Source organism: Pholcus phalangioides, unplaced genomic scaffold (assembly GCF_987345545.1).
Source record: "Pholcus phalangioides strain wild (caught in Gottingen) unplaced genomic scaffold, Ppha-v1.0 ptg000004l_1, whole genome shotgun sequence".
In the NCBI taxonomy this organism is placed as follows: Eukaryota; Metazoa; Arthropoda; class Arachnida; order Araneae; family Pholcidae; genus Pholcus; species Pholcus phalangioides.
The window spans coordinates 48,497,970-48,515,416 of NW_028301597.1; the positions used below are offsets into that span (position 1 = coordinate 48,497,970).

Sequence of the window (17,447 nt, forward strand, 5' to 3'; positions counted from 1 at the left end):
GTGCTCGCGAGCAATAGATTGGAGATGTCTGTCCTAGATCGTGGGTCCACAACTTCCGGCCCGCAGGCCAAATGCGGTCATCCAAGGGGATTCCATCCGACCCGTGAAAGGTGTTTCGGTAGAGAAGTATCAATACACACACGCAACACTATAAATGTCTAGGCTGACCATATTTCTTTCTTAAAGATACGGGAGGAAATCGGGATCCACACGGGATATCGTCAATTCTCGCAAAAAACATCACATGCAAGCAAAGCTGCCAATTTCAGTCAAAAATATTGCCGAATGCATTTAAAGTTGCCAATTACAGCCAAAAAAAAAATTGTCAATGCGGCGAGTATCGGCTTATTTGATATCTTATCTTATATGCTCATCTGATGAATTAAAAATCCTCGTCCAAAATTTGACTCACAGGTGGCGCCATGTCGACACATGACTCATAAAAAAATAACATGAATAGTTATGACGTGAAACAAACTTCACGTCAGGTTTCACTACACGTACACGCACATTTCAACATGTACCAATTCGTTAGAGGTTTCGCAGAGGAATATGGACGAGGTGCATGTGTGGTTCAGTAGGAATGTTCCACTGGACACCCAAGTTACCTAAAAACATAACGTGTGTGTGAGGAGAGTGATATGGAGCTGCACCGCGGATCACTTAATTGATCTGGCAATGAACCGGTTAGTTGATTTTCACAAAAAAAGATTTGAGGTCACTGGCCCCGCATCAGATGACTCCGAGGGCCACATTTGGTCCGCGGGCCATGGGTTGAGCTTGTGCGATGTAGTGCAAACCGCACCGTTTTATGTAAATTAGTTGATTTTTTTTATTAATTGTAAAATGTATCCTGTACTTTTCGCCAACCCTGTACAGTCAATCGGTTGATACTAAATAATTCTCTTTCATTAATTCTGAAATTTATTTCTAAAAATAAAATTACTAGAAATTAACTTCTTTTACCAATTCTATAATACATATTTTCATTGCGGTTTTCTCTTTCAGCATTTCTATAAATTATGTTACCATGCAGTGCCGAAACTAGCTATTTATATGCCCTGTGCAAGAATTTGCATTTCGGCCCATTCTAGGCCCCTTCCAAGTGGGCCCAGTGCTGGTGCACCTGCCTAGTTACGACCCTGTTACCATGTACGCCTTTTCGTCGGCGGGCCACTGCAAAAAGCTTTGAGGGGCCACATGTGGCTATAAATGCCTAGGCTGACCATATTTCTTTTTTAAAAATACGGGAGAAAATCGGTGTCCACACGGGATATCGTCAATTCTCGCAAAAAAAAAATAAAAAATAAAAAATAAATAAAATAAAATCATATGCAAATAAAGTTGCCAATTCCAACCAAAAACATTGTTAGTGGCGAGTTGTCCATCACAGCCAAAAAAAAATTGTCAATGTCAAGTTGTCAATTACAGCCAAAAAGTTATCAGAGGCAAGTAAAGTTGTTTATTACAGTAAAGAAAATGCCAAAGGCAAGTAAAGTATTGCCTATTGCAGCCAATTTCAATAGCAAGTTACCAATTACAGCCACAAAAACTGTCAAAAACAAGTTGCCACAGCCACAAAAAATTGTCAAAGACAAGTTGCCAATTTTAATGGCAAACTGCCAGTTACAGCCAAAAAAAATTGTCAAATCTATCGCTAAAACTCATGAAAAATCGCCAATGGTGTGAATTAATTAAAGGGCTGCTGCGAGTCGCAATAGGTGGAAATGTAATTCACCAAAAACAGTAGGTTTGACAAATATGTGAGGGGGTGTCATGCGTTGGGAGAAGCAAACCTCTCCCCCCCCCCCCGTCCTACTGCGTGAGCAAATTTCATACGCGTGAAAAAAAAAATTGCAATAATGAAATAGTGGAACGAACGTAAATTACTTGAAGAAGTCATCTTTACAAAAGACTTGTCCGTTCCTGGCGAAGCACTTGTCGGATAACTGAGCGCCGCAATCGACGCACTTGAGACATCGGCTGTGCCAAGAACGCTCCAGAACTTTCAGTATGAATCGGTCCAGTATTGGTTGCTCGCAGCCGGCGCACTTCGGTATCGTCGCTACAAACACCACAAAAACAAAAATAAAATCAGAACGTTGAAAACACACGAAACAATAAAATTTGAAACACGAAAACCAAAGAAATATTATCCACAAAAAAAATACTCAGAAATTATTATTATATAAAAATATACAGGGTGATTACTTAACCCTTTTAACTGCAATCCCGAGATATCTCGTCAAACTTGATCCCGCTTTACTTCAGGCACCCCCGAAATATCTCGGCTTCTAAAAACAAAAACGTATTGAAGGTATTTTTACGTAAAACGCGTTTTCCACCCCCCCCCAATCAATCAGCTACTGCCAGTGGGCGGAGTTAGCTCTTGTTCTTGATTGGGGGGCCATTCAAGTATTACGTAAGCAGATTTTCAGCCATTTTTAACCCCCTCCTCCCGTTGTCAGCAAAACACTGACCCCCCTCCCCGTCAGCGAAATTTCGTCAGCAGCTTAGAATATTTCATATCTTCAAAAAGGGATGGTTGATGACGTAAGCAACCTTCAAACCCCCCCCCCCTTGACATCAAAAGTCAACAAATCCGAAACCCCCTTCCCCCGTTGATGCTGATGTAATACTTGAATGACCCCTTAGATTAGAGGAATAGAGCGAGAAAACAAGACGGAGAGAGAGAGAGAGAGAGAAAGAGGGTGTGTATGTGTGTTTTTCTCCCCTTTCTTTCATCACTGTAAAGAAATATACACTCAATATATAAATAATACAAAAAAAGTATTCCTCTTCCTAGATAGCCACACACGTCATGGCTGGTGTTACTGTGTCATAATGAGGGAAATAAGATGGGCAGAGTAAATTTTCTTGTTGGGGGACGGAAGGGAAGAGAAAGCAGTTATCAGCCCGTCGCTATAGTGGTGATTGGCTGAAGTTGGTTTTCTGTGGTTCTCAAATTCGAGGCGCGAATGCGAGTCGATCTCCCATTAAAAGGTTCCGCCACAGAGAGCAACAGGCTTACACATCAATACAAGTTTTCAATCATTACACTTCACCCATAGTTAGAAAAAATTGGTGGCAGATGGCAGCAATACACGTAAATTTGCCGCTGTGGTGGTCGAACGGTCATAATGACGGACTCGCATTGTGAGGATCCGGTTTCGAACACCACCGTTACCGCAGTGGTGGTCGGCTGAAGTTGGTTTTCTGCGGTTCCTAACTTCGAGGTGCGAATGCAAGCCGATCTCCCCATTAAAAAGTCTCGTCGCAGAGAGCAACAGGCCTAGAACGGTAAAATATTCAAACATTGCACTTCACTCATAGTTCAAAAAATAGGTAGTAGATGGCAGCACTACAGCAATCATTACACAGAAACAAACTTCATGTCAGGTTCACTACACATACGCGCACATTCCAACATGTACCAGTTCGTTAGAAGTTCCGCAGATGAATATGGACGAGATGTGTGTGTTTATGCTGTTTTTTTTCCCTAAATTTCGTCCGATTTTTGAATTCAAATACAGTGAAAGTCCGTAAAACGGCAGTTCACAATCGGAGGAAAAATTGTCGTTATAACGGACTTCTCGTTATAAACGAATTTTAGATTTTCAAAGACCCTGCAGAAACCATATAAACGGGGAGAAAAACAATTTAGATAAATTTCTATCTCTTTCCTTTTTATTTTCAACTTGAAATACACATCTAGAGTTAACTGCTGATGCATGCACAGTGTTGGTCGTACAACAACATTTTGCCCTCTGTGGAATGCAGCAGTTTCTGCAAGATCTACACAACCGTACACTTATTCAATCATTACACTTCACTCATAGTTATAAAAACTTGTGACAGATGGTGGCATTACGCAGAAACAAGCTTCACGTAGGTTCACAACACGTACTTGTACATTCCAACATGTACCAATTCGTTCGAAATTCCGCAGAGAAATATAGACGAGGTGCATGCGTGGTTTAGCAGTTCCTGCAACTGGAGTATTCGTTGCACTATAGAAGTGTCCAATAACACTTAAGGCAGAGAAAATTATTAAGACCTGTTTGCCCTGTGTCGTGTTGGAAGATTCCGCTAAAGGAAAAGGGGGGGGGGAGGATTTTCAAGGGAATAACAGTGATATCAAAACCAGAAGTCGTACCCCACCAGTCCAGCCAACACACGAAACAAGCATAACTAACAATATAAATACATTAGGGCCACGCATGTGCATTCCAGCATGTAACGATTCGTTAGAAATTCAGCAGAGGAATATATGCGGGTACGGTTAGTACTAGTAATCGTGATGCTTTTGGCAAGAGATCGTCGAGTAGTATCGCGTGCAGTGAGCACCAATCACTTCGCCACCGTCCAAGGATTGTGGAAAATTATTAATAAAGCACCTTACATCTATTTCAGAAAAAAAATATATTGAGGGAAATTTTTCCATGGTATGTACAGGTCATTCCAATACATACTCTCGAGGTCCCTCACTTAATCACTCACTGACGTGGCGCGCTTCTCGCTCTCTAGGTCATTCATATTCTTGCACACCGTTTTATTCACTAACATGTTCTCCCATTCTCTAGGTCACGCTTTCAGTCACTCACCTGGTCGCACGCCTTTCAGTCGCTACTCATTAGGTGGAAGAGGATTTATGCTTTTTCCACCCTTCTCACATTCTAGTTCCATTTTTTTACCACTAATTCCTCGATTCCTGACAAAATTACTTATAGCTTAGCACCCCCCCCCCCTCCCAATTCCCTACAAATGTGCCTTTGAGCACAGAGAAAATACGGTACTCATGCATTTACGTAAAACACTTGCAGGTGCTCCTACGAACACAGCTTTCCTGTAATATCTTCTCTTTTCTGCTTTGTGTATATATCCGGGAAAACTTACACGTTTTTTTCCAAAACATCTATAGCACACATGTTCAACTCATGTCCTGCAAGCCACACATGGCCCTCGGAGTCACATGATGTGACACCGTGACCTAAAAACTAATTTTGTAGAAATGAATTAGGCGCACATTACCAGATCACATAAGTGACCCGCAGAACATTCCAAGATCACTTAAGTGGTCCAAGGATATATTCAGATCACTTTAGTGACCCGCGGCACATTTCCAGATCACTTCAGTGACGCGTGGTACGATTACAGATGACTAAAAAGTTTCCAGTGACACGTTTTCAGACTAATGAAGTGGCCCACACTCATCAAAAAGTTGAGAACCCTTGATCTATAGCAGTGGTCTTCAACCTTTTCCCACACGCGAGCGCTGCCTGTACCCATCATCAAAAGAAGAGCACCCTTACGGGAATTTTGGCATACAAATAAGGATGATTTCAATCCTTGAATGCAATTTGTACAAGGTATTTAATTGGAACGTTGATCAAGTGCTCGTGAGTACGAAACTGGACACGAGCATTTAGCAATCTGCGTACTTCAAGGAACACCGTAGTGTTCGCGAGCAACGGGATAAATATACCTTATCTATATCATCAATACACTGGTCTGGAAGGTTTTATCAAATATATAAAGTCATATCCAAATATTTCTGTTATTAACGAAATGCCTTTCTACAACCTGGTTTTTGAAATTTTTGTCTATCTTGGTTAGATTTCAAGATAGTACAAAAAGTTCCTAAATTTTACGCCAGGTGGCGTTCTAACCTTCGTTATCATTTGACACGTACTCGTATTATACCACTACACTACTTCCATGATTCTATCTTCCATATTTCAGGAGTTATTCCACATTATGTGAAATTTCCAAATTCTTTATTTCTCTAATATTTATCCTTTTTGCTCCCGGGCATCCCATAATGATTAGAGGTAGAAAATGATTGTAAGAGGCTGCGCATGTCACTGTATGCGAGATCTTAAAGTGGTCATAACTTTTGAATGAATGGAGATAGAGCGATGGAAGAAGTGTCTGAGTACACTAAATCGGACATGCGCTACACGATGACAACAACAAAAACGCACCCTTACGCCCACCCCTGGTGGAAATTTCTTGTACTTTTTTTAGTATTTTCTTGTCATAGAAGCAGGTTTTGAACACAATTACTGCCTAAATTTGTAAAAGTTTCTAAAGTGAGATACATGTAGTGAAATCTCGCTACAACGATAAATCCCTATACAACTTTATTTCTTCAAATCTTGTTTGGAATTGCCTGCAGTCTAAAATTAAACTCCTCTCGATACAACGATATCCTTAACTACGATAAATCCCTCTATAATGATATTTTTTGAAACCGCTACAACGATATTTTGTAATAATTTGCTTAAAATCATTTAGAATCTGATTTTAACTTCATCACTTGTTTTGTTCTTCTGAATGAGTCTTAGTACATCTATATTTTGCACCACAGGATCACCGAAAACGCTATGGCAGTAAATGGTGTTGTATCTTTTTTGTGTATGATACGACAGTACAACGCTGTAAGCAACTTTACTAGGGCAATGCGTCTATGATAATATAATAAAACTAATCAATTGAAATTTTTAATATTATTCAGTTAAAAATCTTTTATCAAGATTAAAAAGATGATAATATACACAACTAATCAATTGCAATTTTTTTTGACGAATAAATACATGAAAGTGCATTTTCTAGTGGTAATAATAATGCCGATTTAGGAAAGATGAGAACAAAAGTGTATAAATTTGATGACACGTGATGATAATGTTGCCTCTCGATATAACGATTATCACTCTACAATCACATTTTTTTAATTTGCTCATATTTGTAAGTTCAGTTATTTTAAAACCCAAAAATATTTCATTTTTGTCTCTGCGATAATTAGAACCGAAGTTATTGTCAGTTAAATAAAATGAATTATAATGATCTTACTTTGATGGTGAAATCTCTGAATTGCATTTTCTGAAGTTTTTTTTTTCGCTTTATGAAAAACTTTCAAGCATTTTTCAAAAAATGCCTTTATAAAACTTTCGCCGAATTTTAATCAACTCTGCCATGAACTAAAAACTAAGCAATATGTTTGAAAATTTTGTTGATTTACGTGACTTTTGTGCGAATGACTGATCACGAATGTAAAGTCAAAAAGTTTTCATAGTGTTCTAAAATGTTTAATTCATGCCGCAGAACAATTTCATAGCAATAATCTATGTGAAGGACATGCTGATAGACCCTCCCCCCCCCCGTTATAGCGACTATTCCATCACAACGACCAGCAGAACAAGTCCCAAATGTTTTCATAGAACGACTTTATGCTTTACTTCGATATTACGACCTTACCAATATAACGTCCGCTTTCAACGGGACGAAGGGGCCGCTATATCGAGCGAAAACTGCAGCAGTTTTTAGTGCGCAATATCTAGTAGCAATATATCTTTCTATGATCATATGACTAAGTATGTGGGCAAAGGAAAAATACGTCGACGTTGTGTATCTTGATTTCCAGAGAGCATTTTCTCGGGTCCAGCATGATAAACTCCTGAAGAGTTTACGTGGGATTGGAATTGGGGTCAACTTGTTGAACTGGATAGAATCATGGTTGAGAGATAGGGTCACAGCGGGTTATGATCAACGGTGAATTTTCTGATTGGGCAGGTGTGAAAAGTGTAGTCTCTCAAGGAAGTGCCCTTGGTCTCATACTTTTTTTTTAACTTTTTATCGATAAACTCGATCAGAATATCGATGGGACCGTGAAGCTCATGGGGGTAGTCGGGAATCTAAGCAATAGGAAGATATTCCAGACAAACTTGAATATGATCTCAGCAAGGGCAAATGGATGGAACATGGGATACAGCGTTGACAAGTGTATGGTTGCTCAAACGGTTCAAACAACCTGCGTTTCACTTACGAGTTGAATGGTATTACTATCCCGGATACAACTAGAGTCACCGATTTGAGAAGTCTCATTAACGAGCGGCTTAGGTTTCCTGAACATTGTTCCGCGGCTGTCGAAAAAACAAATAGAATGCTTGGTCTCATTCTTAAAATAATGTCTTCGTGTTCTTCTAAACCACTTCGTTCATTTTTCAAGGGCTTAGTTCGTCGTGAACTAGAGTCTGCCGTAAGGTTTTGGAGACCATACCTACAGTGGGACATAGACTTGATTGTTGCTCTTGATGGCACACAAGGCTTGAACAATGAAGAGAGACTTCATTTTTTGTTTACATTGGAAGAACGGCGGGGTTAACATGATCAAAGTGTTTAAAATTTTCAACGAGATCGATAAGATGGTGGTGTTGCGGGGAATTTTTCTCTAATAGCTTACCTCCGAGGGTGAATTCTAATACAGGGTGTTTCAAAAAGAATCATTCGATTTAAGAAAATCATGACTATTCAGCTTTTAATCCGTTGGGATCTAATAATGCATGGGTAGAAAGAGGGAAATCTCGAGTTTCCCGCAGTTGTCGACAGGTAGCGCTGACGCTCTCCTTTCGGCCGCCACTTCAGTGTTTGTCAAGATGGCAACTGCACAACAGAAATCGTTTTGCGTTCTAAGCTTCGCGTAATATGAGTCCGTAACAACTGTTCATCGTGCTTTTCGTCGACAATACCCTGGTGTTGAACTTCCTAGGTAGCTACCGCTCAGAGCATTAGGCGATGGTATAAAAAATTCCGAGGCACGGGTTGTCTCTGTGAAGGGAAATCCTCTGGCCGTTCCCGCATGTCAGAAAAAAATGTGGAGCGCAACCGACAGAGTTTCGCACGTAGTCCACAGAAATCCACTCGCAGCGGATGCAAACATGCTCGCAAAAGTTTTGGACGAATTTGACTACCGTATAGACATATGCCGTGCATCCCAAGGTGGACATATTGAGCACCTTTAATTTGGTTTGTAAAAAAACTTCATGATTAACCATGTAATGTAAAATTAATCTCAAAAAACTAGGTTCAATATTTTTCGTAATATACGTATTTCAAATCGGATGATTCTTTTTGAAACACCCTGTACAATTGATACGTTAAAAAAGAAATACCATCAACTTATTGGGATAAATCAGGAAGCTATTCATACTTAGATGAGGCAACCATAATTTTCTTTATGGGCAGTATATTTTGTATTTTAAAATTTTAACAAATTTTAAATTTCAAATTTATTTCATCTATAGATATTACACAGGCACATGAATTATTTACAGTTACATGAATATTTAAATGGATGTAGATGGAGTAAGAGAGAAGCTCTCTTCTCATTTAATTGATCATAATCAATTTTATTATAATTGTTTTATTATAATTGTTTTTATTAGTTTTACGTTAGTATGTCATGAGTTTTTTTTCGTGATAATTGCTCTTTTTTTTGGGTTGGTTTTCATATAACAAAAAATAATTTTGTATATTTGACATCTATATCTTTATTGACATCTTTTTTCAGTCGCCTCGATGGGCATTTTGCTTGCTGTGGCCTTTGTATTTGTTATTTGTATATTTGTAATGAAAATATGCTAATTTTACGTACCGTCCCCCCCCCCCCACATGCCAGAAGCACGAATGTGTGCATTCCCTCCCCCCATTTTTTTCAATCAGCTGATTGGATACCTTATTTTGCTATCTAAGTTTTATCTTAAACGTGAATGTGTATCCCTGTTGAAACACATTACAAAACATTTTAGGAATATAACTTCCATAGAGTAACATGGGTAGAGTAAACATTCAAACATCACGTTATTTTTTATTTTATTTTTTTTTTGTAGGACATTGCACATTCGTGCTGCGCCCCTCGATTGGCATTAGGGGACGATATATAATTGGCGGAATATATAAATATTTTTTGCCCAAAACCTTCATAAGATAGCAATTATTTTCATAATTTTATACCACATTCAAACAAAAACCACATGCGATTTATCCCAAACGGTATTTAAAACAATGAAATAAAGTGACCCGAGAAAACGTAAAAACAGTCACCTTAAATAAAGGAAAAAATAGTTCAATATTTCCCTCTCAGATGTGAAATATTGATACTGTGCTGTGTTGTACAGCAAATAAATACGGAAAACTTTCTCTCAATGCATGTGTGTATCGATGGTTTTTTCTTTAAGTTAAAATCACGTGGGTCTCGCAAAATGATTACAATGTGAATTAGAGGGTCGTAGTACAGACGTCTCACTTCAAGCGATTAATTGGTTCCGCAATAGTTGCGTAAGTTGAAATCACGTAAAGTGAGTTTAATTTAACATGGGAATAGAAGGGTTGGCTTTCTCCAGAAGGATTAAACAAATTGAACCTAATTAATTAATTAAAATTATTAAATTAATACTTCTTCCGTCTTCACTACTTCCGACTGATTCTAGTGAGTGTGGATGTTTTCTTTCCTGAACAGCCTGGTAAAACAGAGACCTTTTCTGAACAGACTAACTCTTTAACTCTTTTTTTGAGAAACAGCCGAGATTCGGATGATAAGCAGCATTTTCCGTTTCTTTATAAAAACTGACGTTTAGTAGCAAAGCCAGAGAATTCCGCATATTTCCCTCAAATATGGAAATTTTAGTTTCACTGAAACTGCATTTTTGATTAGATTTCTCATGGCATTGTTATCAAACGTTGTTTATCAGTGTGAGATCTGGTTGAATTGTATCTAAGCATTTCTCTCATATTTCTCTCAGCTACATCATCAAATCCAATATATTTCGTCGTCGAAGGATTTAACTCACAATTTGCAGGCCCATTTCCAGGATTACAGTTGAACTCCGAGCCGAATTTTTGAGTTTGGAATTTCTAAAATCACAACTTTGATAATCACTTTATAGCGAAATCGCATAAAGCGAGGGATAGGCCTACCTGTAGCTACATATAAAGAATTAGGCCAGCCCCCCCCCCCCCACCGCCTTTAAAAACACAATAGAAATGCACAAACAAGGTGAATCCTATACATATATTCAGTATATATTCTTCGCCCCCCCCTCCAGAAAAAGTTGCGGGGGGGGGGGGGCTCTTAAACTTTTGTGTCCCATGGACCCTTTGTGCCAATAAAACGAAGTCTTTGGAGCCCCTGTGTCAAAGAATTAAAGCCACCAACCCTTTTACGAAATAATATTCAGTAGGCCTATACAGGGTCCTTATAGAAGTTGCATTATTAAGTTATACATTTGATTTGCATTAGGCGATGCTTGGGTCTTTGATATTCGGGGGGGGGGGGGAGTGGAGGGCCAAGGTGAGCTAATTATATATGTAGTATGATTTGGGATCAGGATGTTTATCCATCCAGGGGCCCCTGCAGAAAATTTTAAGGCCCTCGAAAACTATTAAACGCTATCAAGAAAGCTACCTTAGGTCTACAGATTTTCAAATAATGATAATAGAGAAGGTATGCTTTTTTTATACAGAAGATGGACTTACGGTACAGCAGCGGTGGATAGTAAGGAGGCATCTCGAGGGGTCCACTGGCCAGAGTGCCCGCCGGCGGTGACCTATGAACATCGGGTCTCGGACTAGCGGCGATCCTATTGCAGTTGCCGGCCGTCATCACCACCGGTTGAGCGTAGCAGCATGAAGGTTCGCGGTCCGTTTCCCGAAACTTCCAGTTCTTGCCCCTCGCGACTCTGAAGAATTCGCAGCGACGCTGCTGCTGGCTGCTGTTGCCGTTGCTGCTCCTGGTCGATCCCCTCGGATGCCTCTGGCAAGCTCGTCGAAGCTTTCTGGTCAGTCTGGCGGCTGTAACGCTCTCCGGCGGACTCGACAAAAAAAGTTTCGGTTTAGAGGAGTTCCTCTTGTAGTTGCCCGTGGCTGCAGGTCGTTCGACGGGATCCAAACCCTCTGGCCGTGGATCCAGCACTCCCTTCTTCTTATTTTTTCACTTACGCACAGATTAATCACGTGGTCATTCTACAAGGCAATGGTGAGTGGAAAGACAGATTTTTAGTCTTTGGTGGAGCGAAAAACACTTGAGAAGACTTCTGTGTTAAGTCAGACATATCAAATCAATTGGTGGCATTGGTTATTGTGAAGACAACTAAATTCCTTAAAGTTAAAGATTGAATTTCCTTGAGTATTTATCTTGATCAATTTACGTATAAATCCTGATTTCGACTTTCTTTGAAAACAATCATGTCACTTCCAGGATAACAAAGGTCCAGTCGAGTGAGTAGAAGGGATTTCGAACTTTCTTGACCAGAAATGCGTTGAAGACACTTTCACGATAACCAAGGTCCAGTCTAGTAATTATATATAAGGGTTTTTTGAACTCTGATTTCGAACTTTCTTGGCGTTGAAGACACTTCCAGGTTAAACAAGGTCCAGTCGAGCAATTAGAAGGTTTTTTTTCGAACTCGAATTTAGAGCTTTCTTGACCAGAATTGCGTTGAAGACACTTCCAGGAAAATTAAGGTCTAGTGCGCAGTAAACGCGAAGGGTTCTTCCACTGGTAGAGTGAAGGTAAAAAAAAACTAAGACGTCTCTTTGACGTTCTTGAAGCTTGGACATTCTTCCATGGTACCTCAAGGAAGTCGTTCACTTTCGTCGATGAATGAAGCTCGAGCCAAGGTCGCCGCGTAATTTTTTTTTTTTTTTTTGTAGAATTCTGGCGACTTTCCGGAAAAGAAAAGTAGCATCAGCAGCGGCAGTCAAGAGAACGTGACCAGCTTCTCAAATAATAAATAATAAAAACAAAAAAAAAAACTGCTCTTGTTACGCGTAAACCATGAGGCGCTATAACCGAGTGCATACCATACGTGTGCACTAAAACTGATCTAGCGATGCGGGGAAGTTCATTCCCTGCGCGTGACCAGCGAATATGACGCAACTGCTCCTCTCACTCTCTCCGACGCTCCTCCCACCTCCACCGTGACGTAGTTGGAAAAAAGTTCATTGGCGGGATATTTTCTTCAGCGTCCAATCCGGGAGAGCGGATACATATTGTGGGCGGGGTTAATTTTTTTTCACCTTTTTTCGCTATTTTTAGAGAATAACTCTCGGGTAGTTTTATTTTTCGCGAAGGAAAGAGCAGATTTAGTGAGAGAAAAGAAAAAAAAAAAGGTGTGAAGCCACATCCCACATTTTTAAAATTTTTTCTTAATTTTTTTCTTTTTTGAATTTTTGATTAGATATTTGAATTCGTTCTCGTATGTGAAGTAGCTGAAGCTGAACACAGACAGACACACCGAGTATTTATGGTCTCTCTCTCTTCCGTCTTCTTATTGGAATCTGCGATACAATTTATATACACTTGGAAGAAAATTTATTTGAAATTGGTTATATTTCTAGTCGAAGAAGTAAATTTTGCTTGATCCCTACGATATCATGCAAAAAAAAACCCCAAAAAAATTGCCTTCCGGCAGAGATCTTCAACCTTTCAGACATGGCAGACCAAATCGAAACTTCCCACTGACCACCAATTTATGTAATTTAGGGGCATTCTAGTAGGGGGGGAGGGGGGCAATGAACCCCCAAGTTGAGCAAAGAGAAAAATTGAATTAAGACGTATTTATTCTGAAATCATTTCTTTTATTAGTTATCAATTTGGATTATTCTGAAATAATTTTTTTCACTTATTCTGAAACAGTTTGTGATTAATTAGGCTACTGATCAAATTAATTAATTCTGAGATAAATTTTGATCTGAAATGACTTCAAATCAGCGTTTCTCAATCCATGGTCCGCGGACCAGAAGTGGTCCGTAACGGTGGTACAGGTGACTTGGTAATTTTAATACTAAATAAAAAAGTTCTTATTGATTTTTAGCAATAGGCCTACTCTATTAATAAATTTTATCGAGTTTAGTAAAATTTTTATTGGGTTCAAATAGAAATTAGACTTTCACATTCGGGATAATCATACGCATAATTGAGGAAAATACTGTTTTTTATCGCAATACTTAATTAATATGAAGGTAATTGCAGCTAAAATTGCAATTTATGACAAATTTGCTAATTATAGCTGAAATTGCTGAGGAGTGGGCACTGCAGCACACAAATCGCAGTTGACTAAACTTTATTTCATGAAGAAGCTTTCATCATGACTTTGGACCATTTCCATTGAGCAAAATGCGAGAAACAGTGATCTGAAACACGGAAAAATACGGGATATTGCTCATTGTTTTCTTACACATTGCCGCAAGTTAGCAAAATCACCAATTTTCACTGAAATGGCTGAAAATTATGAATGGGTGGAAAATGAAGTAGGCCTACCTATTATACTGAAACTCTCAGTGAAATTAAATGTAGTGAACGGAAAAAAACATTGATCACATGACAATTATGCGAGATGAGTATTCATATATATAGTCACAATTATATATCATAGTATAATTTATAAGTTATGAAAGTCATCTTCATTCACTATTTTAAGTAAAGATTACAAATTTCAATAAGCTTCGTTGAAAAAAAAAAACGGAACAATTGTATGAAGTCGGAACGGACCAAAACACGGGAATATCCCGTAGAGAAGCTACGGGACACATGGCCACTCAACGCATGCTGTAAAAGGTCCGTCGAATCATCTCAGATATTTTACTGGTCCTTGGGTTCAGTAAAGTTGAGAAACAATTGCTTTAAATGATTCTTTAATTATTTATTTCGGTAATTCCGAAATCATTTTCCTTCTCATTATATCTTGAAATCATTCCTTTCAATAATTATACATCAACTACTCTTTTATTGATTGGGTTACTCTTTATTGATTGGGAAATAATTTCTATCAGAAAACACGAAATTATTTCTCTCATTGATTTATACGTTTTTTCCTTTTCACTAATTCTGAAATTATTTGTTTCGAAAATTCAAAAATTATTTCTTTCACTAATTCAGATATTTTTTTTTTATTTGTTTCATTAATTCTAGAGAATAATCGTTTCTCAATTTTTTTCAACCATTTTTTGAAAATAATCGGTGGGCCACAACAAAATGCTCCGAGGACCGGGGAGGCCATTACTTAAGACTGCGCTGGTACAACACCACCTTTGTCAGGAAACTTTCCTGACACAGGGGTACAACAGAAACGACGACATGACCACAGAAAAAATTGCTACCGCAGGGAGTCCCCTATCGAAGGGTTAGCGCACCAACTTCTCGATGAGTATAAAAAACAAGCCTGCCGTTCGGAGTCGGCAAAAAATTGTAGGTCCCGGTCTAATTAGCCCTCGTGTGCAGAAAATGACCGTGGTGCCACAAAAATGATCAAATAAACAACACCACCTATAGAACACCTAGGTGGTGTTGGCTGGTGGCGGTCACCGACGAGACGAAGAACCAAAGAAACATGTTAAACTTACAAACATGTTCAAATCACAATCAAAAATTCCCGAATAGAAAATAGTCACTATATGAAATGGAATTATAATAATTATGATAGGGAGAATAATAACGGAGAGAGGAAAATGTAAATTTTCGGCTTTGACACACCATTAACATCGGAAATTCAAATGGCCTCTAATCACGCCAAAAAGCCCCGTTATTACGGGACCGGGGCTGGGGGAGGACATTAGCCGGCAATTTTTCTTCCCGTATCAATAAGACATTTTGATTGAAATTAAGCCCAAATTTAGTCGCTAATAACCCTGATTTACATACAGTGACATTCCACGACGACGGTGATGATGAGTGATCGCGAAAGTTTTCCACACAACCCGGGGTAAAGGGTAGAATAAAATTTTGCGGCGGCCCGGAGAATTTTGGGAGGGGCTTTTGTTGAGCGGGAAAAGATTTATAAACTCTCTCTAATGGCGTTTTCTGCACTTTTCACAAAATTGTGAGCGGTGATGATGATAGTGAGAGTGGGTGAGAGGGTTACCTGGGAATCCTTCCCCCCCCCCCCTCCGCCATCCCATGATTCCTCTAATTCGCGACGAATGGGGAGAGGGGGTTTGGGGGGGGGGCACCGAAAAGTTCTATTTCAAAAGATAATGTTCGGAAAGTTTCGATAATAAATTACGGCTCGAACTCGTGATCAGCATCTCATTATGAAATCGTCACAGTCATTTATCATTATTTTACTCCCTTGTAGAAGATAGATATCCTTTCTCTCTCATCCGGGGCTTTTGAATCTTATTCGATGGCCGGTCATCATCACTAACTTTCACCCACACACAAAACCTTCACATTATAACACGCGTATATACGAAATTTTTTTTTTTTTCCAACCATGTCGTGAGTTTCTCGGCCCTATTTCTCATGTCACGACCATGAGAGCGCGCAAAAGAAAAAAAGAAAAAAAAATGGAGGACCATCAATGACGTCACAGCACGTATTTTCGTGTTCCTGCTATCACAGCTATCCAAAAGAATTTTTTTTTATTTTAAAAATGGTTTTTCAACTTGTATAATGGACTTTGCTCGTGAAAACACACTGGACAGGTATTGAGTGGATGATGGAAGAGAGACTGACTTTTTCACTTTTTGTTATTGTTGTTGTTGTTGTTGCCCAGGGTATCTGGGCCAGTAGTGACTGACCGTTACCTTCGATGATATCTCGTGGTGGAAATTATAGCACGATGTTCTGATGCACGTTATTTGTGGTATTTAAGTTTTTTTTTTCTTTCTATACGATTGCCCAATGTTATTATATCCAGCTCTCACAACTTCTTCGCCGTTGCTTCCACGCTTTTTTGAGCGATTCAATCGGATATATATACACTGGTGTACAAAATTAAAGGGTGTCATGAACCCCTGAAGTACAAATAATTCTGAAATTTTGCAGAAATGTTTATTCGACATGTGTTAGTAAAATGGACCTCGAACTTCGATATCTGATTATTCGTTAGAATTTTATGAATTTTTTAAATTTTGAAAAAATATAAATTTTAAAAACTGAATTCTCACCATTTTTTTTAAATACTTCCCATTAGTTAATTGCGAAATACAAAATAATCTCGGCTCTACCCCCCCCCCCCCTAGCGTACGTATGGTTTGTACGTTTTAAAAATTTACTGCAGAAAAAGAAAATTGAAGAAAAAATATTGTACACATAATTAGGGTAAATTTGATAATACCTAATTTGATTCCAGGGAATATAAAATCATGTAAACTCACAGCATATGAATACGTAAACTTTTAAAATAAACGAAATATTAATGTGGACATAATTCTTACAAAAACTATTCCATACACATTTTACTGTTCATTGATAAATGATTACACAAATTGATAACAATTGTATTGCCTTGGCAAACTAAATTATTCCTCATATTTTATCATCACGGAGAATTATTGTTATTCAACTAGATCGGATAGTCGTGAGTCTACTGTACTCACGATAGTGAGCAATACTTCTGAAAGTAGGAATGTTCAAAACGGACGTTGCGACATTTCAGTTCCGTAACTACGATTTTTGCCGCCCGTGGCAAACATGATCAGCCGCCCCACCCCACAACTTTAAAATTCCATAATTTTATAACGGTGTTCTTTGTTCCCACCTAAAATTGCCACCGTCTAAATTTTCCGCCTGGGGCAGTTGCTTCCCTGCCTCCCCCCCCCCCCCCCCAGTTCCGGCCCTGTGAGATGGTACCTAAAAGGAGGCTTATGCAGTGATTCTTAAAATTTCC

The 17,447-nt window shown here is 38.8% G+C and overlaps 1 protein-coding gene across 2 annotated transcripts in view; it reads right to left on the reverse strand.

Annotated features, from left to right (window-relative positions):
* The window catches only part of LOC149087768 (LIM/homeobox protein Lhx3-like), a 103,676-nt gene that overhangs the window by 13,218 nt on the left and 73,011 nt on the right, over nt 1–17,447 (reverse strand). Inside the window, exons 1-2 of one of the 2 annotated variants that reach the window (XM_089231673.1) lie at nt 11,314–12,699; nt 1,891–2,065 (exon numbers count right to left, since the gene is read on the reverse strand). In XM_089231673.1, coding sequence (XP_089087799.1) covers nt 1,891–2,065; nt 11,314–11,440 — 302 coding nt within the window. In that variant the 5' untranslated portion in view covers nt 11,441–12,699. Of the gene's footprint in view, nt 1–1,890; nt 2,066–11,313; nt 12,700–17,447 lie in introns of those variants that run through there. The other variant, XM_089231674.1, reaches the window with a different exon arrangement.